The sequence below is a fragment of the Halichoerus grypus genome, chromosome 4 (assembly GCF_964656455.1).
Source record: "Halichoerus grypus chromosome 4, mHalGry1.hap1.1, whole genome shotgun sequence".
Taxonomy (NCBI): domain Eukaryota; kingdom Metazoa; phylum Chordata; class Mammalia; order Carnivora; family Phocidae; genus Halichoerus; species Halichoerus grypus.
In genome coordinates this window covers 116,957,032-116,984,606 of record NC_135715.1, presented here as the reverse complement: position 1 = coordinate 116,984,606, position 27,575 = coordinate 116,957,032, and the positions used below count along the sequence as shown (strand labels likewise).

Genomic DNA, 27,575 nt, shown 5'->3' with positions numbered 1-27,575 from the left:
TGTCATGATCTGACTTCAGGTACTTTGCAAAAATATGTACAGAAAAATAAAAGACAAGAAGTGAGAAAATCAGGGGCGCCTGGATGGCTCAGTCATCAAGCGTCTGCCTTCAGCTCAGGGTCCTGGGATCGAGCCCCGCATTGGGCTCCCTGCTCGGCAGGAAGCCTGCTTCCTCTCCCACTCCCCCTGCTTGTGTTCCCTCTCTCACTGTGTCTCTCTCTGTCAAATAAATAAAATCTTAAAAAAAAAAAAAGAAGTGAGAAAATCAGGCCAAAGATCAATAAAGTAGGAAAACTAAATGAAGCATAACCTCAAGAACAAAGTATTTTAAGTTTATAAAATACTGATCTCAGTTTTAAAGACTAAAACATTAAAAATAAAATAAAACTCTTTATAAAAATTGCTTCTCTAAATCATGGCAGAAAAGAAATACTCCCTATTCTGTATTATTTATAAGTATGCTTGTCTTTACAGTATATATTTGGATTTCTATATGGGAGAATTAAGAAGAATGTGTAGAAATACATGATACCTATAACAAAATGGAAAAAACATCTTTTCGTGTATTATTACTATAAAGAAAAATATTAGATCTCAGTGAAAAAAGCCAACTTCAAAGGTGTTGTAAAATGTGTTTTCATCAAGGGCTGAGCTGAATACTTTTCTAAGACTATGCCTGAGTATCTGAGGTCCACCTTATACCTTTTACCTAATTTTGCACTTTTTAAAAAATTCATTTTCCTTCAAACACATTCAGGTGTACAGAATTATTTTAAAACAAATTTGCTTAGACACCAGCATTGGTATACTGTGGTATATTCTGGCTGAGAAATGTTAGGATAAATAACACAAGCCCATATATGGTTATTAGCAGACTAGATTCTCCAAGACATGAACCTCTACCATATTCATTCTGCCTTTTCTGCCTTGTGGAAAGTAAATGCTGAAAAAATACAAAATTTGCCTTTTTGGTTAAGTATAGCAATGATGGGAATGGCTTTTATACCATGAAATATAATTTTCTTCTCTTTGTCTGATTTTTTTTCCTTCAACAGAGATTATACAAGGAAAACTATGAGAAGACAAAAACAAAGAGCATGAACTACTGTGAGACCCCTAAATATCAACTTGACACCCTGATGAAGAACTTCAGTGAGGTTCGAAAGGCCAAGGGTGCCCTGGGGTTTGAGGGCTTTTCTACTGTTTGACAAATAACATCTACAATTGACATATCTGTCTGTATGCTTTCTTTTTCAGGCTAAATACAAAGATTCATATGTACAGAATGTTTTGGGACATTATGTAGGCGGCTTTGAGGACCCCTATCAAATTCACTGCATGAAAGTTTCAGCTCAAAACAGTGATGTAAGTTGAAGACCATTGTTCCTCTCAGTGACGTTATTTGGGGGCAATAACAATCCTGATCTCTTTTTGTTCTTTCTCATTATAGAAAAATTACAAAGCAGAGTATGAAGAAGATAAAGGGAAATGCTATTTCCCTCAGACAATAACACAAGAATATGAAGCAATCAAGAAGCTAGACCAGTGTAAAGATGTGAGTCAGGGGCCCTGAGTTCTTGAAATGGGGTTTGGGATTCTTGTGCCATCTAGTGGTAGTTTTAGCAGGCATTTAAATGCTGACATCGAGTGGTTAGCTGATGTTAAATTTTAAATTTTGGGTGGAATTGGGGAGCACAAAAATTACTGTGAAGAAACCTATTTGTTACAAAATAGTTTGTGGTTTTATAAATCTTTACTTCTGGTAGTTTATATACACATGGCTTGGGATGGGGGTAGGCAAGATAGGGAAATTTCTGAGAGATAGGTGTTCATTTATGTAACGAATTTATATGAGGAGCTAGCTTGTGTCAGACACTGTCTTTGATGCTGGGGAAGAAGAGGGAACAAGGTGGGCTGCCTCTTGGGGAGCATGCATTTGAGACGGAGAGACAGACAATAAACACAGAAGGGGGGCGCCTGGGTGGCTCAGTCGTTAAGGGTCTGCCTTCGGCTCAGGTCATGATCCCAGGGTCCTGGGATCGAGCCCCGCATCGGGCTCCCTGCTCTGCAGGAAGCCTGCTTCTCCCTCTCCCACTTCCCCTGCTTGTGTTCCCTCTCTCGCTGTGTCTCTCTCTGTCAAATAAATAAATAAAATCCTTAAAACACAGAAAGAAGAGAGAGATCAGACAATAAGACAATACATGTAGAGGGGCGCCTGGGTGGCTCAGTCATTAAGCGTCTGCCTTCGGCTCAGGTCATGATCCCAGGGTCCTGGGATTGAGCCCCGCATCGGGCTCCCTGCTTGGCAGGAAACCTGCTTCTCCCTTTCCCACTCCCCCTGCTTGTGTTCCTGCTCTCGCTGTGTCTCTGTCAAATAAATAAATAAAATCTTAAAAAAAAAAAAGACAATACATGTAGAATGATGCTATAGAATTAAAATAGAATGATGTGGGGGAGAGAGAGAGAGAGAGAGAGACTGGATGGGCACCATAGACTGGGTGCTCAAGGAGGGCCCAGGGCAGGAATGTGCAGCCATGCCAAGATCAAGGTGAGAGCAACTGGAAGAACAGCCTAAGGAGAGAACAAACTTGGCACTTAAGGAATTGAAAGGATGAGGGAGCTGAAGGGTACCAGAGAGGGGGACAGTATTTAAGAGGTGAAATGGTAGGAGATGAAGGGAGGGGGGAGATGCTGTAGGGTAGGGCTCATCAGCCAAGGTACAGTTTAGGTTGAATACAAGTCCAGGGGAGAGCCTTTGTCAGGCTTCAGCAGGAGGAAGATTAATCTGGGTGCTGAATTGCAGCAGGGAGACCAGCTTGGAGGCAGCGTCAGGTGATGGAAATAGAGAGAGAGGAAGGGAGAACGTGTCAACCAAGTGTTCAGGAAAGAAACTCTATTTTTAACTGGAAACTTTTTATAGGTTAGTATGTATATGAACAAGAATATAAAGATACATTATGAAATTTCATGAAAGAATATCTTTTCTAGCATACATACAAAGTTCATCCGGATAAGACCAAGTTTACGGCCGTCACTGACACTCCTGTGCTGTTGCAAGCCCAGCTCAACACGAAACAGCTTAGCGAAGTAAGTGCCTTGATTTGTGCAAGTGTGGATGACCTAGAGTGCTGTGTTTATTTGAAATAGAAGCATTTTCACGCTTAATCTTCAAGGACTCATCTATCTACCCGACAATGTCATTTTTCAGGATTTGTTTAAAAAAACGCAAAGGAAGCTGCTAGATTGAATTGCAGCCTCAGGGAAAATGGTGTTAGACAATAATAAAGATAATTAATATTTCTTCAATAAGATACCAATTTTGGGGGGAATTTGCCCATTAGGGTCTGTCACATATCCAAAATAATGCATACTAAAACTTCATGGCACCTTAAAGACAACAAAAGGATCTGTTTGCATAGGTAACAAGGGAAGCATTTCCCATTCTTTAGTTTGCTCACGAAGACTTTACAAAAAGACAAAGAGTGCAGAAACAAGAAGGACATCAGGCAGTAAGAAGAAAACTAATACAGGGTGGTGATAGAGAATTCAAACAGAATGATGTGAGAGACAGTGAGTGGGTGGACACTTCAAGGAAGTTTTAAAGCGGAATGGCCAGCCATGTGAAGATCAGGGGAAGAACAGCCGTGCTTCTCGAACATTCACGTTCATGCGGGTCACTCAGTGACCCTGTTAAAATACAGATTCTGGTTCAGTAGGTCTGGAGGGATATGCTGACCCTCTGACAAGTTCCTCGGTGACCCCGATGTGCTGTTGGTGGACCACACTTTGAGTAGCAAGGTGCTAACGTAGCTAAGAGTAGCACAGCCCTCTTGGGAAGGAAAATACATTCTATCCTACTCTAAAACATGCTTGAGTATCCCAGTGAGCTCATTTGCAATTGGTAAAGAAGGAAATGGCATCAGTATAATTCAGGAGTCCTATCAGTTCATTACGCTACTTTCCTAGCGTACTAATAGTTTATGCCACCAGAAAGAACAGCTAAACCCTAACATCACTGACCCAGCTGAACTTGGCAAGCGGCAGAGGAACAGGGTGCTGTATGCAGTGTCTGGTCACCACATGCTCTTCTCGTTGGCCTGGAAAGGCCACGGGCTCTGTTTTGGAGGTGCTTATTACACAAGACTCAATCTTGTGCATTTGCCTTTAGCTCCAGAATTCAACAGCCTCATTCTCTCTTTCTACTCCCTCCCTTCCACCTATGTCAACTTTTAAAAAATTTAAGTAAAGTGCTATATTTTACATTTTTATTCATAAGAATGTATCTTTTTAACTGTGCTAGCATTTTAATGATTTAGAATTATAGCTACTTTTGTTATTTCTCTGATCATAGAATTTAATATAAAACTTTGTTCCTGTCCTGAAGGGACAGCCTAAAAGTTTAGATCCAACAACGAGTTTCCCCACACATACAGTGTGATAGATAGCATTTACAAAATGACAGCCCAAATTGGATTACACTGTGATCCTGAAAGAGGGAGTGACGGTCAAAGCCCTGTAATGGACTTTGACTGGATAGACTGCCTCTTTGAGGCGTGTTTCCAAAAAGGGTAGAAATAACTTAGCCATTGATATACACTCGAGAAAATTCTGACCCCAAACTGTTTGGATATCTTCTATTGTTTTCCAGCTGAATTACAAAGCAAAACATGAAAGTGAGAAGTTCAAGTGCAATGTACCAGCAGATGCTCCACAGTTTATCCAACACAGAGTCAATGCCTATAACTTGAGTGATGTAAGTATCAAAGCCACAGAAATCTATCATGATGTGCACATGTGAAGAGGAAATGTTATGGGTGTTTAAAAAGACTAGATTAGGAGCTGTGCAACTAAACAACTGTGGCAATTGTTTTCAGAGTGTAAGTGGAGGTTTTAAGGCCTAAATGCTGGGAAGGCTCTTACTTAGCCATCCTATTCCATTTTCCACAGTCTCTGTTACCATCAGAAACCCTCAGATAATCTCTAGAGTTTTGCAAGATCTCTCCTATAAATGTCACATTTCACCTCCTCCAAGTGGTTGTCTTTTTACACTGTCCTTTATACATCAGCATAGCAGAATCTTTAGAAAGCTCACGGGGTATTAAAAGAAGTGTTTAGTATTATATTTTGGTAGGCGGGAAGCTGGATGACAGATTAATGAATAATTATACTATCATTTGGTAAACACAGTATTTGTAGGTGAAGTAAGTCTACATATACAAATTTTCAGTCTGTTTCTTATTTTTACTGGATGAAGCTATGTTAGATGTTGTTCTTACAATTCTTCTGATGAAATTTTCTGTCCAGAATATCTATAAGCACGACTGGGAGAAGAGCAAAGCGAAGAAGTTTGACATTAAAGTGGACGCCATTCCCCTGCTGGCAGCCAAGGCCAACAGCAGGATCGCCAGCGATGTGAGTGTGGCCTGGGCACCTGGGCAGGGGGCCTGCAGTGACGGTTCTCGGTGGGTGCCATCTGACACGTGTGACATCTTCACAGGTGATGTACAAGAAAGACTATGAGAAAAGTAAAGGGAAAATGATTGGAGCCCTGAGCATTAATGATGATCCCAAGATGCTGCACTCTTTGAAGACGGCCAAAAACCAGAGTGATGTGAGTGTCTTTGTAAATCTGTCTTGTTTTCAAGATGGCATCCCTGTTAACATGCCCAAGGATATAGCAAGTAAAAGGATTCCATACCCATGGGCTCTGTCCTGTTCACAACTAACTGCTGGGGATAAACTTTAGAAGTAGAATGATTTCCCAGATTCTTGTACCTTTCAGTGTTTGAGGAGAGAAATTACCGATTTATACTTAAGGTCCATTTCACTTTGAAAAATGTTTTAATATTTAATAGAATATTGATTTTAATTCTCAAGGCTTTTTGGAAAACATCACTAGATATTTTCATATTTTCTTCTGATTGAAAAATAACCTTTAAAATGATGGTTTTAAAATTATCTTTATATTGGAAGAAAATCAAGAGTCACAGATAAAAATCTTATTGTTTACTATCATTGTTCTTTATTGACTTTAGCAATAGTATCAGCATAGGTTCAAGGAAAACACTCCATTGATTATAGGCCCCTTTGAGAGTCTGATAAAAGACTTGGATCATTCATCTAGAAAAATGAACTTTTTCTTCATGCCTTCTGTCTGAATTTCAGAGAATTTATAGATTCCCTAAGGCTTGTCTATGGGCCAGCTCTCATCTTTTGGTTAAAATTCTTACTATAGGGGCGCCTGGCTGGCTCAGCCGTTAAACGTCTGCCTTCGGCTCAGGTCATGATCCCAGGGTCCTGGGATCGAGCCCCGCATCGGGCTCCCTGCTCGGCGGGAGGCCTGCTTCTCCCTCTCCCACTCCCCCTGCTTGTGTTCCCTCTCTCGCTGTGTCTCTCTCTGTCAAATCAATAAAATCTCTAAAAAAAAAAAAATTCTTACTATAGAGGAGAAAACATCTATTGCAAATTGCAGTATATACTGTGTTTAAAAAATGTTTAGAGAATTCCTTAAGAGTGGTAAGAATATTCAACATAGCCTGCAAATATTTTTTTCATATTAAATAGAAGAATGTTTGTATCATTTACCTTCATTTCAACCATGTGTTCATATAATTATATATATCTTAAATTCATTTTTGCATGCTCTATATACTCATATGGCAGTTTAAAACATCCTGTATTCAGTAATTTTCTCTAATAACTTCACACTGAATTATGTCAGGATACAGTGCTCACATACATCATATTATATTGTTCACTAGTTCCTTATCCCTTCTCAATTCAAAAGGTTATAGCTGTCTCTTGACAGCACATGTATCTTTATCTTTTGTTCTTTATCCCATCACAGTACCCATTAAAACACTAAGCACATAGTAGTGTTCAGTAAATACTTGTTAATTGATTGATACCGGCAACCAAAAGAGCTAGTCAATGATGAATCATTTTCACATACTATCCAGGCTAAATGCTAAGCTGCAGATACGGAACATGCATAGCTTTTAAAGAGAATCTTTTAAAGCCATTTGGACCTTTGACAACATTTTATATATGTAGATATGCATGAACTGGCATGAACATGAACAAAAGAGTAAAACAATTTAGACAAAAACACTTCCACACATCAATGTTGTTGCAACATTGTTTTGTCAGTTTATTTTTTAAAGGTAATTTATTTTAGAGGAGAGCGAGAGCATGAGTGGGAGGGGCAGAGGGAGAGGGAGAGAGAATCTCAAGCAGACTCCACACTGAGCATGGAGCCCAACGTGGGGCTCGATCCCACAACCCTGAGATCATGACCTAAGCCGAAACCAAGAGTTGGACACTCAACTGACTGCACCACCTAGGCACCCCTATCAGTTTCTTTTTTTTTTTTTAAGATTTTATTTACTTATTAGAGCAAGAGAGCACAAGGAGAGAGAGCTACAGAGGGAGAGGGAGAAGCAGGCTCCCTGCTGAGCAGGGAGCTCGATGACGTGGGGCTCAATCCTAGGACCCTGGGATCATAACCTGAGCTGAAGGCAGACGCTTAACCTACTGAGCCACCCAGGCGCCCCCAGTTTATTTCTAATAAAGACAAACTATTTTTTTCAATGTTCTTGCACACTGTCAGAAAGTTTCCATATTTTATTTTCATAAACCAGAGTCCAGAATTTACAATTAAGTGATAAGTTTATTCAGTGAAAGTGACTGCCCACAAAATATTTAGAAGGAAGATCACACTCCCTAAGAAAGCTAAAAGATCAGATTATTTGCAAAAGGAATTTCTACAGAAGATTTACAAGGCACATGTATGCTGGCTACTTTTGGTCAGTCTTTAATGCTTCTGTGATTATGGGGGTGGATATAATGGGTTTGGAATTTTCCTACAAGCACTGGGGCAGAATTATTCTCTCTGTTAAGGTAACTGGTGAGTGGACATGATGAAGCTGGGACCTTGACCTAATTATCACCCTGTCTAACATTCCAGAAAACCAGCCAATAAAAGTGCCTTCTGAGGCCCAGTCAAGACATTTGGTTTATGAGAACACTATAATAAGTGCCAAGGTTACTTTAATGGCTCAGTTTCACAGACTTTTCTCCTTTGAGGTCTTATTACTGCTGCAATCTGAAGCTTCTTTTAAATTGTTACCAAAATTAAACTTGGTATGAAAAAACCTTTGGGATTCTCAGTGGAGCTTATCTACTGTCAAAAGTAGAATAGTCAGGTTGAAAAAAGATTAGTAACCATTTAAAGATGATGTTAGAAAAGCCAAGTAGTCAGGTGGACAGCTTTATTCCCAAAGTAGTCATTTTATAAAATCAGAAGTATGAAATGATTGTCATATAATTTTCATCAGTTAAAATACTTCCTTTCTTTTTCAAAGATTTTATTTATCCACTTATCAGAGAGAGAGCACACACACAAGCAGGGGAGAGCGGCAGACAGAGACGGAGAGGGAGAAGCAGGCTCCCCGCTGAGCAAGGAGCCCGATGTGGGACTCGATCCCTGGACCCCGGGATCATGACCTGAGCTAAAGGCAGCCGCTTAACCGACTGAGCCACCCAGGCGTCCCCCAAAAATACTTCCTTATTGGAAAACAATTCAAAGATTAGGTGACTTTCGTAAAAATAATGCTTGTTAATGGTCCTTGAAAAACCCTGTGTTAAAAGATGTGGCTGAGGGCGCCTGGGTGGCTCAGTTGTTAAGCAACTGCCTTCGGCTCGGGTCATGGTCCCAGGGTCCTGGGATCGAGTCCCATATCGGGCTCTCTGCTCCGCGGGAAGCCTGCTTCTCCCTCTCCCACTCCCCCTTGCTTGTGTTCCCTCTCTCACTGTGTCTCTCTCTGTCAAATAAATAAATAAAATCTTTAAAAAAAAAAAAAAAAAAAAGATGTGGCTGAAGCAGGAGCTTTGGCCCACTCCTGATGTCTGACAGTTGCTCTTTGATCTAAAAAGAGATTTGATCAGATATGTCCATGTTCGACTTTTTTGGAGGGAAAAGGTTCAATAATGTGTAACATATGAACAAATTTTAGGAAAAAATAACTACTCAGATATTGGAATGTGCTTCTGTAACTCGAGTTTGTTGTTTATGAGAGATTTCTGTGCTTGTCTGGAAATCCATTGAGGATTTGTGGTAATAAATGGAAATTTCCTATTCACAGCGTGAATACCGTAAAGACTATGAAAACTCAAAGACTGTCTACACGGCACCTCTTGATATGCTCCAAGTCACTCAAGCTAAGAAATCTCAGGAAATTGCTAGTGATGTGGACTATAAGCACATCTTACACAATTACAGCTACCCACCCGATAGCATCAATGTGGATCTCGCCAAGAAGGCTTATGCCCTGCAGAGTGATGTGAGTAATCGGATTGTCTCTATTCCCTCTTTCTAAGGCGGAACCTGAAATAATCTTTAAGTGGAGTGATGTTTTTGACAGTTCTCAGAAGTGTTGGCATTGTCTTCTGTATGTAGCAAGTATGTGATGGGAAAATGACCCTTGTGGCTCAATGAGAGTGTAACCTTCAGAGTTAGAGAGACCTAGGTCTAGCATGAACTCATCACTATATCCCTTTTGGAAAGCTATTAACCTTGCTGAGGCTAGAGTCTTCCTTGTAAAATTGGAAATAAAGTAAAAGAATTGTTTGGAGAATTTAAATGCATGCAAAATACTTAGCTTAGTGTCAGGCCCTAGTGAATTCTCAGTAAACATTCAGAGTTATTACCTTCATTATTATCACAATGATTGCATTCACTGTTATCAATAACTTTTTACCTAGATAGCTATCTTGTCTGAAAATAAAATGTCTTCTATATTTACAGCATCAATTTTCATAATCACTGAGGTTTTTTTTTCTGCAAATGAAAACTTGTCTAGACAAATTAACTTGAACTGCACAACTGAACATTTCATCCTAACAATTCTATGTTTTTAGCATACACATAACAAAACTTGCCATCTTCATCCTTTTTAAGTGTACAGTTCAGTAGCAGTTAATTATAATCACGTTGTTGTGCAGCCAGTCTCCAAAGCCTTTTCATCTTATGACACTGAAGCTCTATAGCAGTTAAACAAGTCTCTGTTTTTCCCCTCCCTCCAGCTCCTGGCATCCACCCTTCTACTTTCTGTTACTATGAACTGGGCTACTCTATAGACCGCATATATGTAGAGTCATTCACTCTTTGTGGGTTTTTTTTTTTTTTTTTTTTTTTTACTGGCTTGTTTCACTTAACAGAATGTCCTCAAAGTTCATTCATGTTGTAGCATGTGTCAGAATTTCCTTCCTTCTTGAGGCTGAATAATAGTCCATTGTATGTGCATACCACATTTTGCTTATCCCTTCATCTGTCAGTGGACACTTGGGTTGCTTCCATCTTTTGGCTATTGTGAGTAATGCTTCTATGAACGTAGGTGACCAATATTCCTTTGAGATCCTGCCCTCAATCCTTTTGAGTATACACTCAGAAGTGGAGTTGCTAGATCACATGGTAATTCTATTTTTAATTTTTTGAGGAACCACCCTCCTCTTTTCTACAGCAACTCTACAATTTTAAATTCCCATCACTAACAATCCTATTTTATGCATTATTATTTATTTATTTAATTTTGCTATGTTTCTTTCTCCCAAGTAGATTGTAAGCCTCTCAAAGGCAGGAACCCAATAGTTTCTTGATTTTTCATTCCAATTAAAAGGCCCACACTAAAGAACAGTAATTTGAATTTTGTATCTGGAATATAAGTTTTAGGTACCACCTATAGCCAGACAATGAGTAGCCTGTTATTTTATTGAGAGAGAGAGTGGGGATGGGGGAGTGGGCCAGAGGAAGAGGGCGAGAGGGAATCCCATGCGGGCTGCACATCCAGCACAAAGCCTGATACAGGGCTCGATCCCACAACCATGAGATCATGACCTGAGCCTAACCCAAGAGTCTTAACCAACTGAGTCACCCAGGCACACCTAGAGTAGCCTATTATTTTAATGGCATCAGGTATGCCCCCCAAATAGGAAAAATTCCAAATGATAATGGCCTTCCATAAGCAAATTAATGAGTGCAACCATTTTAAAGTGCACTGTTAGCCAACCCTCCTAAGCTAACCATTACACATGGAGGCCAGTGTGAGCAAGCACATAGTGCAAGGAACTACTGTCAAATCTGATCTGATCAGAAAATGAGCAAAATTATCTATCTTTAATGTGGCCATCAGTCCTAATTTGACCAAAGAAACAAACATCTCACTTTGATTATTTAAATATAACAATTTTATTTATTCTTTGAAGTATAGCTTTTTTTTTTTTTTTAAAGATTATATCTATTTATTTGACAGAGAGACAACAAGAGAGGGAATACAAGCAGGGGGAGTGGGAGAGGAAGAAACAGGCTTCCCACTGAGCAGGGAGCCCGATGCGGGGCTCGATCCCAGGACCCTGGGATCATTACTGAGCCGAAGGCAGACGCTTAACGACAGAGCCACCCAGGCGCCCCAGAAGTATAGCTTTAAATGTAGCATTTATCCAGATTGGAATTAGAGTTCCACATACTTCCCTTCAGTTGGAAATAAGGATGAGATGGAATATATAACAGCTAGAAGAACAGTAATAACCTAAGGGCTGTTAAAATCTCTCACCAAGGACATACTTAAAATAACCTTAATATGGGGCACCCCCTGGGTGGCTCAGTCAGTTACATGTCTGACTCTTGGTTTTGGCTCAGGTCATGATCTCAGGTCCTGAGAGAGAGCCCCACATTGGGCTCTGCGCTCAGCCAGGAGTCTGCTTGGGATTCTTTTTTCTCCCCCTCTCTCTCTCTGCCCTCCTCCTCCCCCCCCCCCCCGCTTGCACTCTGTCTCTTTCAAATAAATAAGTAAAATCTAAAAAAAAAATAATAATAACCTTAATGTATGAAGTAAGGAAGCTGGTCAGAAATCTTAACATCATTTTGGGTAAAATGTTGATGATTTTGTGAATAAGGATGATGCTGAGCAAAGAACTGTAACCTTTTTCTTGGTGTTTTAGGTCGAATACAAAGCTGACTACAACAGCTGGATGAAAGGTTGTGGCTGGGTGCCATTTGGGTCCTTAGAGATGGAAAAGGCAAAGAGAGCTTCAGACATCCTGAATGAGGTAAAGCCATCCCGTGTGCCACAGAGAGAGTTGGGAATGTGATGTATTAAAGCCCCAAAACCACAGAAGCATGTTCTTTTCCCGCTTCATTCTCTAGTAATTGTTGCTGAGAAAAAAGCACTTACCACATGCAAGAATTATCCAGGTAGATAAGCTTTACATCACCAAAATCATTTATGTTAACCATTCATGATAAAAAATATTTTAAACAACTTTATCAAGGTATAATTTGCATACCATAAAATTCGCCTATTTTAGGTGTACACATTGACAAGTTGCAGTAAGTTCATATAGTTGTATGGTCATCACCATAATGGAATTTAAAAATGCTATTACACTAAAGTTTTCTTGAAGAATTCCTGCTCCCATCTTCAATGCCGGGCAAACGGAGATCTGCTTTCCGTCTCCATAGTTGTACTTTTCTAGAAATTTCTTTTGTATCAGACTTCCTTCACTTAGCACCATGTTTCTGAGGCTTATCTATGTATCTGCATGTGTCTGCAGTTCATTCCTTATTATTACCGAGTAGTATTCCTTTGTAGCTGTATTGCATTTTGGTTGTCCAGTTGGTGGACATGTGGACTCTTTCCACTTTCTGGCAATTATGAATAATGCATATAATGAATATTGTAGAAAATTTCCTTAAAGTATTATACCCTATGTCCTATTTCTTGATGACTTTGAAGTAGTCTGTAAGTTATTATTCAGTCTGAGGAAAAGGAGTGATGACCTTGCACTCTTCACGTAGCCAGGTTGTATGTCCCTTCTCCTCCAACAGTGGAACATTCCCACTGCTCTCAAGTGAATTCATCATCAGGGAGGTTAACCTATGTAAAGAAGGGACAGAGGTGCTGAGTGAGGGTTTTCTTCACACTCAAGTTTCTGTTGTTCTGTACTTTTGCTTGCTTTCGGTGAACAACATTTTATCTGTGTACTAACCACATGGAGGCTGCAGAACAAAAGTCCTCCCTTTCTTATAGGAAGCCCTAGCTGTTGCCCTAGTTCCTCAGTCCCTCCTCCCTCAACCAGAGAGCTTCTTTATTTCAGTTCGAGTGACAGCAGTGTCACGCAAAAGACACTCCAAATTTCCTCGCATGCTTTTCTGTTAATCCTTTAGAAAACTTGTGTTTCTGGGTTCTGTTTAGTGGAAAGTACCCTCTTTTATTTCATAAACAAGAAATCGTCTGGTTCCTGCAAGTTGTATTGGTCTGTACTGCCCCAGACCATCAAAAATTAAGCCAGTCTTTAAAACACCGGCTTTTGTATTGTATTCCTCTTTTTTCCCAAGCCAACCAAGAATCAAGTATTTTTATATTTTAAAATCCAGAAAAATCCTTGTCCCTCCAAAATAAATTTTAAGGATTTTTATATGTTAGCCTTCAGTGAAAGTAATATTCTTGTTTCTCTTGCCATAATTCACCAAACAGAAAAAATACCGCCAACATCCCGACACTCTCAAGTTTACCTCGATTGAAGATGCTCCGATTATAGTACAGTCTAAAATCAACCAGGCCCAGAGAAGTGATGTAAGTGTTCATTCTATCTATACTTTAATAAGTGTTTACTCATACAAATACGTTTGTATTCTAAACGTGCTGATTACCTGGAGTTATTATGCAGTCTAAAGAGACTCCGTTACGTGAGCAACTGTGTACCTCTCCCAGCTTTTCATTAGTAAAGCACACCTCCTTCATATCTTTAGAGTATTATCTATGCTGGGCTGACTGTCCTTTCAGCCATTTAACATTGCTTCCCAAGGAGAAGCTCAGGGTCTTCTCCTGATGATAAACACTACAAGCCTATTTCTGGGAAAGACCGGGAAAATGAATATAGGCAACACCCCTTACAGAGGAGTTACACTGTAAGTCAGAGCTAAGACACACATCATGTAGAGTAAAAACCACCCCTAAGTCCCATCAGTCACCCACAAAGTGTAATATAGATGGTTTGCGTATCCCACCGGATTAGCCTTTTCTGTGCTCAGGAAAGTGTCTGCAGGTTAACATTTTCATCAGGTCATCTCCCTTGGCGGACTTCTGTGAGGTGCCCTTACCGAAGTTCAGAGGTTCCTAGAGCATACCGAGGGACCTTGGCCAAGGTTGAACTGGCACTGGGATAGGACCCCACGTGTTGCATATGAGAAATGTGGGGATGACCCAGAGAACGTCTTTCATGAAAAGCACCGCTGTGCCATGTGATCTGTTCTGAGATTATTTCCCTGTGTCCTTAAACCCTTTTCCCTACTTTATTTGTTGGTTCATGCATTTCTTTTCTTCTTTCAGGTTGCCTACAAAGCCAAAGGAGAAGAAATTCTTCACAAATACAACCTGCCAGCGGACTTGCCCCAGTTCATCCAGGCTAAAGTTAATGCCTACAATATCAGTGAGGTATGCCCATGAGCTTAGCTGCTGATTTCATGGGAAGCCTTTTCTAAACGGGCCTCGGTTACATTCAAATGACTTTTGTCTTTCAGAATATGTACAAAACAGACTTGAAAGATTTGAGCAAGAAGGGGTATGACCTGAGAACGGACGCGATTCCCATCAGAGCTGCCAAAGCTGCCAGGCAGGCGGCAAGTGACGTAAGTCCAGCTAGTAGTCGCTGGTGTGAAACTAGTATGTGTGGGTGGAGGTGGACCTGTTGTCCAGAGGTCACCACATCTTCTGTCCCCAGCTGGAAGCGAGTCCTGCTGAAACCTATTTAGAAAGGAAAATTCCCTAACCAGGTCTGACTTTTCCTGGGGGTAAGGATTTGTAGAACCTTTACTGACCCCGTTCTAATGAAGCACCTGAAGTTTAAGGTCTCCTCCGTATTTCTGCACAAATTCACATTATTCCCCTTGTGGAAATAAACAAGTCACTCACTATTTTAAGTCCTAATAGCCTCCTGGTGGTAAGATTTAGTCTTGAAACTTGCTTAATTTATATGAATTCCCTTTTTCCTTTATTTCCTTTATTTCTTTTACTTCATTGCTCTGGAGCCCTAAGGTTCATAGCAGTCCTTAGGTTCCATGAAAGTTAGAAATTTTGTCTTTGTTTCTTTTCCTTATCTTACTTTAACTCAGCTTTGAACTAGTTACTTTCCTCTTTGAGATTCAAATCAAATTGACTCAAGCCCTCACCTGTTGACCTCTAGGAAGTGGGATAAACCCCCCCCCCCCCCCCCCCCCCCCCCCCGCTTGTTGCAGATATTCTGAGGTTTATTGTCTTTCTGTCACTTCCAGCTACTGGTTTGCCCACAGTGGTTTTGCTCTGGCTCACCAGGACTCTCCTGCCCTGGACTCACTTCTGTTTCTGGTCTGCATGATCCAGAGATGCAACACAGCCCTGTCTTTTGGTTCCCCCCAAGTCCCAATCACAACTTCATTGATAGTTTGAACTGAAGTTGACATTGCACTGATGTAAATAAATTACAACTGAATTACAAATATCTATATTGTAAAAGCCCTACCATCCAAAATTCCTTACCCATTCCCTTTCTCTGTGGGTGCTCTCCTCCAGCTGCTCCCCACCCTGACACACGCACAAGCCTTCTTTCACATCTCTGCTTCTCATTTTCCCACGCTTCTTCCCAGATCTCCCCAAGCAAGTTCAGTTCTTCTCACTTTATTATTCAGAACCAATTCATGTGTACATACAACTGGCTCTGGGTCTCCCTTTGAATATCCAAAGACTCATTAAAATTCTACTACCACTCACATAGGCAGCTATTTGGGGTCTCCTGTAACAGCACAATATAATTGGTAAAGATTGCAAAATGTTTATCTTTTCATTTGTCTCTACCAGCATCTAAGTGGAAAGGAACTTAACTTTACCTTGTCACAGACATGAATTATGGCAGTGCTCCCACCCCAACCTCTCAGGTGGCCGAAGCAGCAACAGACAATCAAATGGGCTCTAAGTAACATTTTAATTTTCCCAGGCTACCTTTCAAACTGTATACAAATGAATATCTAATTGTTTGGTTATTGAAGTAATTTCTGGGACGCTCAATTGCTTTAAGTCATGGCCTCATTGTTCAGTAAAATCTTCATAACTACATTTTTTTTTTTTTAACTTTATTATTTTTTTTTTTTAAGATTTTATTTATTTATTTGAAGAGAGAGACACAGCGAGAGAGGGAACACAAGCAGGGGGAGTGGGAGAGGGAGAAGCAGGCTTCCCACCGAGCAGGGAGCCCGATGCGGGGCTCGATCCCAGGACCCTGGGATCACGACCTGAGCCGAAGGCAGACGCTTAATGACTGAGCCACCCAGGCGCCCCTTCATAACTACATTTTAAAATTTGCCCACTTTTGTTTCCAATAGGTTCAGTACAAAAAAGATTATGAAAAAGCCAAAGGGAAAATGGTCGGCTTCCAGAGTCTCCAAGATGATCCTAAACTGGTTCACTATATGAATGTGGCCAAGCTACAATCAGACCGGCAGTATAAAAAAGACTATGAGAAGACAAAAACCAAATACAACACACCCCATGATATGTTCAACGTTGTGGCAGCCAAGAAAGCTCAGGATGTTGTCAGCAATGTCAACTATAAGCATCCGCTCCATCATTACACCTACCTGCCTGATGCCATGGACCTGGAGTTGTCTAAAAACATGATGCACATACAGAGCGATGTAAGTGACACTTACTCCCCAAGACAACCCCACCCCTCAGGTCAGAACCTGTGTGAGAACCCACTGCTGGGGGCATTACTCCTCTTGTTTCCCTTTGCTGTAGAACGCCTATAAGGAAGACTACAACACCTGGATGAAAGGCATAGGCTGGATACCTATTGGCAGTCTGGAGGTAGAAAAAGTTAAGAAAGCGGGTGATGCACTGAATGAAAAGAAGTACAGGCAACATCCAGACACCCTCAAATTTACCAGCATCGTGGATTCCCCAGTGATGGTCCAGGCAAAACAGAACACGAAGCAAGTCAGTGATGTAAGTACAACAAGAGAGGGGGCAAAGAATGGAGGGAGGCTTTAAAGAAATAAATAGCAGCTCAAAATTTTTATTCTTCTGAGCCATTAATTTTCCTTTTACTTAATTTAAAATAATAATTACAATTATTTTTAGTTTGCGGGTGCCTGGGTGGCTCAGTTGGTTAAGCGTCCGACTCTTGGTCTCAGCTCAGGTCTTAATCTCGAGTTGTGAGTTCAAGCCCTGCTTTGGGCTCCATGCTGGGCGTGGAGCTTACTTCAAAACAAAACAATAAACAGACCACAACAATTATTTTCAGTTTGGGCACTAACATTTTCTTTTTCTTTTATCTTGTTATTTATTTTCCTTTTTAAAACAGCTTCCTTTTTAGCTGCCTTTGAAATACTCTGTTATTGGATAAACTTGTCATGATGAAAAAGTTCTAATACTACACATGTGTGTGCACACACAAACAAAATTTAGACTTAAATTCCAAAGTAGCAAATTCATCACACTCAATTCTATATTAAGTTGCTTATATTTACTTTTCATATATAAAATATACTAATACAGGGAAATAATTCACATGAGGATATGGTTTTGCTTCTCAAAATTCATCATACACGAATATTATAGAGGCTTTTAAAAACTTATGTCTTGGAGATGAGTATGTTTTTTGCCTGCCTGTCCATGAACAATGTATATGACCTGGCTAAAGTCAGATCTAAAGGAAAGTTTAGTGTATAGAAGACTTAAAGGGACATCAAAAGCATTCATTTATTAATTCATTGAATGAATGTTTTTGGACTCCTTCCCTGTGCCAGGCATTGTATAATATGCTGATGGTATAAGGATGACGTAAACGAGGATTAGTGAGATACAGGATGTAACAGAGATCTAAGAGTATAAGACAAAGGGCCTGGGTGGAAGCAGAGCATTGCCATACCAAGAGGTGAACGCTACAGGAGATGCATGTGCCAAGTAGGTACAAGGCAAGAGGGTAACTGCCCACCGGCGCTTCCCTGGCAAATAAGGAAGGGTGCATTCTTGGCATGAGGAAAAATGATTGACGAGAGGTAATGAATGGCAGGACAGTGAAGGGTTTGGGATTGTTACCTGATCATTGAGGGTCTTGTGTGCTAACTTATACTCTGGACATTGTGGGGTAGGTAATGGGAGGTATTGAAGATTTTAATCCATAAAGTTGCATTATCAGGTATGTGTTCTAAAAGATAGCTCTGACAAAGAGTGCTGAGACTGAGGAGAGAGATTGGAGGTAAGAAGATAGATTAAAAGCTGTTACGGAAACCCAGCAGAAGCCTCATTTGGACTTCAACTGAATCAGTACAGTGGCAAAAGGGATGTGTAGAAGGTAGAATGGGTGAGATTCTGTGAATGCTTAGCTCTGGTTTCTAAAGGCAGTGAGGAAGTAAAGATAGCTCTTGGATGCCTACAAGAAATTTTTTGGTATTTGAGGATTCAAATAGATATCAGCCACTTTAGACTTTGTGATAGATACACAGCAGTTTACATGTGATATCCCACATAGACATGCCTGAGGGCTTACATGATAAATGACAGTCAAGAGATTGGAAATCTACTTGTGACTCCAGTTGTATTGTAGATTTTAGAAATTGAGCAATTTCTTTCTTTTCTGTTACCAAGAGGAGGATCCAATACAAGTTCAACATTAGGAATCTAGATGTCTTTCTGACATCTGTAAAAGGATAAAATAGGGTAACTATGAAATGGTAAACCTTTTAAGTACACTGGGTTTATGTATAAGTTATGTATAAGGTCCTTCATATTATGAGGAAATTATTATATGGTTTTACTGCTACAATTATAATTGGAAAGTCTTTAGCAGAAGTGAAAGACTCGTTCTAAATGCTATTTTCTAAGAATCAAAAACCAAAGAACAAGACTTTCAGAACGGTTCGCTCCACTAGCAAAGACTGGACTTTGCTAGCTTTGGTGAATTCTGTTTATTCAAGTTAGGGTTTCACATTTGAACTTACTTTCCATTCATCTCTAGCAGTCAAAGATCTCTGATCTCTGTTTTCTATTTTTCTCTCTATTTTAGTACACAGAGTTTTTAGGTCTTTCTAAAGATAACAAAATGCTTTAGGTTTTTAAAAATAGGAAAATACCTCTGATGATTTTTTTTAAGGATTTGATTATTTGCCAGAGAGAGAGAGAGAGAGAGAACAAGCAGGCGAGAGCACGTGTGAGCACAAGCAGGGGGAGTGGCAGAGGGAGAGGGAGAACAGACTGCCTACTGAGCAGGGAGCCTGACTCGGGGCGGGGCTCAATCCCAGGACCCGGGGATCATGACTTGAGCCCCCCTTTGATGATTTTTAACAATAGAAATAGTGAGGGACTGTGCTAGGGAATATAACTCCTTTAAGCATGTAATTAAAGCATTTTCCTTTTTTGTGCTATCTGTAATGCATTTTAATTTTGTGATTTTGTGTTGCAGATCTTATACAAAGCTAAAGGAGAAGATGTGAAACATAAATACACTCTAAGTCCTGATCTACCTCAGTTTCTCCAGGCCAAGTGCAATGCTTACAATATAAGTGACGTGAGTAGGGTTCTGATGGGGTGTGAAATCCAGACATGATGGAATTTTAGAGTAGGCTGGGGCCTTGGTAATTGTTTAGGTCAGTTTCCTACACACCCTGTATGAGGTCTATCGCATGATGACAGCTCTCTGCCTCTTAAGCCAGCCTTTTCAAGGGTGGGACAACTCAAAAGGATGTAACATTTTCCCTTATGTGGAGCCCAACATCTATTCCTCTAAAACTTTGATTTAGTTTTCCTAGTTTTGCAAGTGGAGGAAGATATTATCCTGAGCAAAATAAGAGATAATGAAATCCTTTTATTACAACAAACCTGAAATTTCTAAAGCCAACCACCAGGTCTTCCCTTGACCTTCCTTTCATAAGAGTGGACAACTTCATTTTCTCTAGTTGGTCCTCACACACCATGGTTTCCAGAACCTTTATTCCTCTCCTCTAGATCCACTCCGGTTTCTTAGTATCCCACTGCACTGTGTGCCCAAACCAGGTTTGGGTGAATAATTGGTGCAGTGTCCTATAATTTCATGCTACACAAAGTGTGACATTTTGCTAATGTGACTTCCTAAAGCAGAATGTGTTCTAGGAGATTCCTTTAGCTTAATATCTGGACAAGAACAAAACAATCCCTACAATTGAGGAATCGCTTTAGCTGATTAATACGCAGCATGCTGACATCCTTTTTCCTTGTACATCGCAGGTCTGTTATAAACAGGACTGGCATGATTTAATAGCCAAGGGCAACAATGTGCTGGGTGACGCCATTCCCATCACTGCGGCCAAAGCATCCAGAAACATTGCCAGTGATGTGAGTAAAAATTTTAGGTGAAATGTGGGTGATTACCTGCTTAAAAAGTAATCAAATGTGTGCTTGTCTAAATGATACCACATTGAAAACAATATGTGGAATTAATGACACTGAAATTCTCCACAAAATATTGTTTTGAAAACCTGTCACTTTTTTAACATTCTGTGATTCTTTTCAGTTGACCCCACTTGGTAGAGCTGTCATAAATCTGACAGCCGCTTTCTCCCCTGATTCATAGGCCAAATTACCTTTACTGACACATTTCCCCGACAGCCCACATTTATTTTCAGAACACCCTAACTGACACTAACACATTAAATTCAAATGACTGCCCGCATTATAATTGTATTAAGAAGATTGAAAAGATGTTAGATAAAATCTAAAGATTTTATAAACCAAATGGGAAAAGGCCCATTTTTCTCGAATATGATTTTGGTTTATGTAAATCGATGACCATTTCATCTATAAGAGGAAAAGTATACCCTTACGCTTCTTCCCATCATTGAAGATCAAAAATTTCAAAAAGCACGCATGCCCGGTAACCTTCACTGTCACATGCTACTCTGGGGGCTACAATCACGGGTGGAGAAAAGAGAAGAAAGAAACCACCTGTGTGTGCAGACCACATGGGAGCTAGGGGTGTAAGAATTCTTTCTACAGCTTTCCTTGTTGGGATGCCACTGAAAATGTGTTCCTCAAAGATTTACACACCACTGTGAAATAAATTTCTAGTTTAAGGACAAAGTGAAAGTCTAAAATATGACATTATCTTTTTTTTTTTTTTTTTTAGAGCTTGAGCAGAGCTTTTTCTAACATGCCTAGAAATGTCTTGATAATTCTTTTGCCTGCTAAATTCTTGTTCATAAATCAGTGCCTAAATGACAGGAGCAGAGTATCTGCAGACTTTAAGTGGATTTGAGTTCTCTTGCATAAAAATTGAGGTTTTGACCTGTCACCTACAGTATAACTCAATCTACACCCCATCGCCAGTTCCAGCAGTGAGAGACCTTGGGCTGCAGTTTCTACTGCCGGGGGGGGGGGGGGGGGGGGGGGGAGGAGGGGGGGGGGAGGAGGGGGGGGAGGAGCTCCCAGCCATTCCTGCCCTCACTGCAGTTCTTGAATTCATCTGCAGCTGCTTCAGCAGCGAGCTTGGAAAGTAGCTGCTGAGAAATGGGTGGGGAGGGCCCAGCTACCTGCCTATGCAGCGTCTAAATTGATGCCACCCAGAAAGAAGAGGGGTTTTGTTTTAACCTTATTCCGTCAGCCCAAGACAACACAGTAAAGTTTTCCATCCCCCACCCCAAGAAAAACTGAGTGTGAAATTGCATGTAGAGTCCTTTAGAGTTTCTTCTACATCTGTTGCATACATATCACCTGGCCAATGGGAACAGCAAATGGAAGATTTTCTCAATAATTTCTAATGTTCTATGATGTATGATAACATTCTGTGGTGGTAATAACATATTGGATTGGGAAAATTCACATCCCAGGAAACCAAGAGATACTGGCCTTATATTTGGAATGTGTCTTGTTTATATTAAGCATGAAAATTCAGATGGCTTTAAGTAAAGTTCTACATGGAAATGCACTTGTAGGATTTATAGCAAAGAAAGAAACTGGTCCTGAATTTATCATGATACCCATTTGTAATGGTGGAAGTGTTGGAAATAAATGTTTTCACTCTGAACTTTCTGGGGCACATGGGAGTGGGTGGGTATGGTTTGCATTTCTTGTACAAACTTCCAGAAAGTCACAATGTTCTAAGTTGCCTTTGTGTGTGAACATACTTGCTACACCTAATGTTATCAATGCCTAGGACTTTGCTAACCAAATTTTGCCTTTGCAGTATAAATACAAGGAAGCTTATGAGAAGTCAAAGGGGAAGCATGTGGGTTTCAGAAGCCTCCAGGATGATCCCAAGCTGGTCCATTATATGAATGTAGCAAAGTTGCAGTCAGATCGTGAATACAAGAAGAACTATGAGAACACCAAAACCAGCTACCATACCCCAGGGGACATGGTTAGCATTACTGCTGCAAAGTCGGCCCAGGATGTCATCACCAACGTCAACTACAAACAGCCCATACATCATTACACGTACCTACCCGATACCATGAGTCTCCAGCATACCAGGAATGTGAATCAAATTCAGAGTGATGTGAGTATGTATAATGTAACAGACCCAGAAATGTTGGTACTTAAGGGATAATCATTCCTTCCTGTTTTAAGTAGACTTCACAATACAGTAAGATATTTGAAAAATGCACTTTAAAATAAACAGTTATTATTGAAAGACTAACAAAGGCATGGTAGTCGAGCTGTATTTTTGCTGGCTTTCTGTGCTCCTATTGTAATCATTGATACTGTCTCTATTAACTTATGGATCAAAGATAAAATCATATTCCACTAAGTGTATAAACCACCTTGATTCTCAACAAGAGGAAGTGGTTGCTCTTGGCAGGCCTGCTTCAATGGTGATATGGATAATGCAAAATAGTATTCTCTATTCTTTCTGAATTCAAGAAAGTTTTTTTTCCTTTTTTAACTAAAAATCACACTCTAATGCATGTTAATCTATGTGATGAGTCATCTAGAATGAACCAGGAAGACTTTGTGATTGCAGCATGATTCATGGAGAGCTGCATGGGGAGGCTGTTTAATATTCAGGGCATTTCCTTCTGCAGGAACCAGATTTCTGTAAGAATCATCCTCTGTAAGAGAATATACGGTGTTCATTTATTGTCGCTCAACGAAGATGTCTCTCCCCAGCTGAGATCAGGAATAGCCTAGGTGGACAGGATGGGTGAAATTCAAAGTTGTGGGGTTTTCAGTGAAATAAAAAAGAAAGCCCAATTTATTGTCAAAAGAGACACAATTTTTTTTTTAGCATTAGCCACAGAAATATGTGCCCTAGATTTCCTCTGTGTCATATAATACACTCTAACAACAGAACTGCTTTTTCTTATTACCACATTCTGGGTAAGAAGTTCAGTGGCATGCATAGTGAAAAGCTGCTTCCCAGACATGAGCATGCTGGAAGCGTTGCTATTCATTTCATCTGGGTAGAGTTGCAAATTTCAGAGACATCCTTTGAGTATTCTGTAGGATAACTCCTCACATGAGATTATTCTCTTACAGAATGTGTATAAAGACGAGTATAACAACTTCTTCAAGGGCATTGGATGGATCCCTATTGGCTCTCTGGAGGTTGAGAAGGTCAAGAAAGCAGGTGATGCTTTAAATGAGAGGAGGTATCGACAGCACCCAGATACCATCAAGTTCACAAGTGTGCCCGATTCCATGGGCATGGTTTTGGCTCAGCAGAACACGAAGCAGCTCAGTGATGTGAGTGGTTTCCCTTCAAAGGGGTTTATCCAGGGGCGCCTGGGATTATCTGGGGATTTTATTTCTCTATTGTCACATTATCACAGATATCCGGGGGCGCCTGGGCGGCTCGGTCTGTTAGGCAGCCGGCTCTTGATTTTGGCTCAGGTCATGATCTCAGGGTCCTAGGATTGAGCCCTGTGTCGGGCTCTGCGCTCAGCAAGGAGATGGCTTGAGGATTCTCTCTCTTCTTTCCCTCTGCCCCTCCCCCCCACTCATGCTCACATGCTCTCTCGCTCTCTCTCTCAAATAGATAAATAAATCTAAGGGGGGTTTAATCCATGAATAACCCCCATTCCACCATCCTTAATTCAACATGTGAAGGTGCATCTCTGTTAGCGTTTCAACTGCTTTCAGTTGATGAAACAACTTGGAACTTGAACATAAAGAGAATAGGGAGGAGAGAGGGAGGATTTTCCAAATTTGTTTTATTTTCCAAATGTAGAGAATCTGTGCTATTTATAAGCAGACCCCTATCATTATACACATGAGATGAAATGAAATTATTACTGTTATCATCAGTGATTCCATCTGAATTCTAAACCACGCTATTTATTCCTCTGAGTTGCAACAGTTCTACCTAGCTACACGGGGAGAAGGCATAATGTCCTAATCCTCTTGCATAAGAGCTAGATGTTCTGAAAGGCAAGCCAGAGAGAGGCCTCTGGGGAGGAGGTAAGCTGTTTACTTTCAGAGTCAGCTGAACCTCATTTCCAAGCCCAGGTCTATCTGGACCCTTATTCTTAGAGCCTAATTACAATGCTCAGCGCTTCCCCTCAGCAGTGGGTAAAAACAAAGAAAAGAAGAGGTGGTGTGTTTTTAGCCCCAGATATTGGAAGGTGGGGAAGGCTTTGCTTGGCTCGGATTTGAGAATTATCCGTGGATTTTCTTTCTCAGGCCAGTCTCTGTTGTCACATTACCACAGATATTTTGAGATTAGTTCTATTGTAGTCGTGATAAATGTGGAGCTTCTTCTGATTTCTTTTGTTCTTGCTGTGGTTTTCCAGTTAGCTAGGAGAACTGGACACTCATGCATTGTATTCTCCATCCCAATAAATGCCATCGACATCTACCTGATGTTACCACCGATGCCTCCCTGCGTGATCCCGGCATCAGTGCATCTCGGTCTCTCCCAGCGTCCCCTGGGGCACTTGTCTGTCGTTCAGCTGCCCGCAGTTAGTTAGGGCTTCCATACCTCTCATGGGGACAACTGCAGTAAGGTGGTATCTGGCCTCCCAGCCTGGGGTCACACATGACAACCAGAAGAACGGGCTTAAAATGTAAATCATAGCCCTCTTATACTTAAAAGCTCTTAGTAATTTCTCCTTGAACCTAAAAGCTAAACTTGTTACCTTGGCCAAAAAGGCCCTCAGCTCTGTGCCCCTGCTCCCCATCCTAATTCTGTGGGGCCCCCTCAGCACATTCCAGCCCCGTGACGCATGCTGTCTTCAGTCCCTCACGCTGGCCCTGCCCTTTCCAGACTCAGGGCCCCAAATGCTCTGCTTTGGCCTAGACCCCTCCCTTTTCTTCAAGTCTGGGCATAAATGTTATCTCCTTAGCCTTTGCTGACTACCCTTGTTTCTTTCCTAAAGTTATTCTATTTACAACACATCACACATTCTAGCTCTATCTCATAGTTTACATTTTTATTTTCTGTCTCCTCTACTGCACTGTAACCTTCAAGAGGACATGTCTCTCTTTGTCAACACTTTACATGCGGAAACCTATCACCCTACCTGGCCCATAGTGCTGTCCAATAAATACTGGTGGACTAAGCAAATACCTATACTACCACACCCTGCCGTATGATAGTATAGGTATTTGGCTTGTATATGGAAAAACATAAATGATAACCTTCCTTTTTAAAGGGGTGTGTACTTGATGAAACGGACGTTATGTCAGCTAATGACATTTGCATTCTGCCTCCTTTGTCTTTAGTTGAACTACAAGGTGGAGGGGGAGAAACTGAAGCATAAATACACTATGGACCCCGAATTACCTCAGTTTATTCAGGCCAAGGTCAACGCCCTCAACATGAGTGACGTGAGTATTTGGGCTGGAACCAGTCTAATATTGCTAACATGGGTCTCTTCAGTTCTGTATAACTCTAGCAGTGAGAATTTTAAGGGCAGCAAACCAAGTGTGGATCTTTTGAGTCTCTGTTTGAAGAGGTCGTTGAGAAGACATGACTGCTGGTTGACTCGTGAGCCAGACCCGGGCAGAGGCTCCCCACCCCTACCCCTGTCCGTGGAATGTACACCGTTCCTACAGTGGGAGCCATTTTAGAGGATGCAGCCTTGATAGAGCAATATGTGAGACCATCTGAATGGTATCCGTGACTAAACCCAGTTAAGGCTCTGTATAAACTTTTAAGATTGTGGTGGGCAGGTGAGGAGAGCTACTTGTCTTGTGGCTGCCCAAGACAAGCCTTGTATGTAAGTTCCCTCGTTTATTAAACCTGCCACCTACCAATCTGTAGTGGGCTCCCTCTTTGTTCAGTGTTGCCTTGCCTTCCATGTCTGGGGGCCAATTTTTGAATTAGTAGTCTAAAGATTGGCCCATTATCATAGAATATGAGACTAGAAGCTACCATAAAGTTTCACTTGATTCAGGCTTTTCCAAACTGTGGACTCTGACTCATTAGTGGGTTATAAAATCAGTCTAGTAGGTTGTATTGCACTTTTTAGAAAGTGGAACAAAATGAGATATACAAGATTGGAAAGTGCAGTCATGAATAGTCTGTAATAAGGACAAATATTGCTTTATATAACTTTTGTTTCAGTTATTAAAACTTGTATAAAAGTTTATTGTAATTTTCTTGAGAAACTTTTTTTGCACATAACAAGCCTCTTGGGTAGTCCAGATACATAATTGGTAATGATCTTTAAATTCACCATTATGAATTGTTTCTTTTGCTTTAAAAAAAAAGTTGGTAAATTCTAATTTAAAAACATAACCAAACCTAGATAAGATCATTCATTTCTTAAAAGATGACTTAGTCATTTTTCCTAACATTTTAGGCTCTCTTTTATCTCCAAATAAACATTTTTTGATATTCATTTCTATGCCTTTGGTTTATTTAAAAATTTTCCCTGCTTTTATAAGTAATACTTAAACATTAAGAGTGATCAAATCTTGGTGGTACTACATCTGAATTTTTAATTTTAGTATTCATATCTTTCTTTACATTTTAATTGTTTCATTACAAAAAATACAAGAAAAAGTATTGCATGCTTATTATAGAAAAGTTTGGAAATATAGGAATATACTTAAGTAGAATAATAAAATACTCTTTCCTTTTTTCAAGTCTCATTATAAAGCAGACTGGAAGAAAACTCTTGCTAAGGGCTGTGATTTGGGACCAGATGCCATTCCAATTGTAGCTGCAAAAAGTTCAAGGAATATTGCTAGTGATGTAAGTATAATTTGAAAGTAGAAAACTTCTCTATATTTTTAAAATCTTTACATGGTATGTGAGGCTATATGAGCCGTATTAGAAAATAAATTAAAAATTATAATATAAAAATACTTCCTAATATCCTAAGTACCAATGATTTTTTTTATATTACTTTAAAATCTTTAGAAATTCAATATAGTTAGTACAAATAAGAAAATTCTTTGTTTTAAACTGTGAAATAGCTGGAATTGTCATTGGTGTCATTGTTATGAACTTGGAAACTGCTTTTTATTTGGATTTTTTCAAGAAAAAAAGCCTTGGCATACTAAAATGTCACTAAATCAAAAAAAGGCTCCAAGTTTTTAAAAGAATACAATTTTTCAATATAATTTTCA

The 27,575-nt window shown here is 40.2% G+C and overlaps 1 protein-coding gene across 1 annotated transcript in view; it reads left to right on the top strand.

Annotated features, from left to right (window-relative positions):
- The window catches only part of NEB (nebulin), a 201,702-nt gene that overhangs the window by 32,024 nt on the left and 142,103 nt on the right, over positions 1-27,575 (top strand). Inside the window, exons 20-39 of the mRNA XM_078070777.1 lie at positions 1,056-1,157; positions 1,258-1,365; positions 1,451-1,555; positions 2,989-3,087; positions 4,649-4,753; positions 5,305-5,412; positions 5,498-5,611; positions 9,144-9,341; positions 11,998-12,105; positions 13,533-13,631; positions 14,388-14,492; positions 14,579-14,686; positions 16,412-16,723; positions 16,827-17,033; positions 19,492-19,596; positions 20,292-20,399; positions 22,246-22,557; positions 23,538-23,744; positions 25,722-25,826; positions 27,091-27,198. Of these exons, the coding sequence (XP_077926903.1) occupies positions 1,056-1,157; positions 1,258-1,365; positions 1,451-1,555; positions 2,989-3,087; positions 4,649-4,753; positions 5,305-5,412; positions 5,498-5,611; positions 9,144-9,341; positions 11,998-12,105; positions 13,533-13,631; positions 14,388-14,492; positions 14,579-14,686; positions 16,412-16,723; positions 16,827-17,033; positions 19,492-19,596; positions 20,292-20,399; positions 22,246-22,557; positions 23,538-23,744; positions 25,722-25,826; positions 27,091-27,198 (2,823 nt within the window). The remainder of the gene's footprint in view (positions 1-1,055; positions 1,158-1,257; positions 1,366-1,450; positions 1,556-2,988; positions 3,088-4,648; positions 4,754-5,304; positions 5,413-5,497; positions 5,612-9,143; positions 9,342-11,997; positions 12,106-13,532; positions 13,632-14,387; positions 14,493-14,578; positions 14,687-16,411; positions 16,724-16,826; positions 17,034-19,491; positions 19,597-20,291; positions 20,400-22,245; positions 22,558-23,537; positions 23,745-25,721; positions 25,827-27,090; positions 27,199-27,575) is intronic.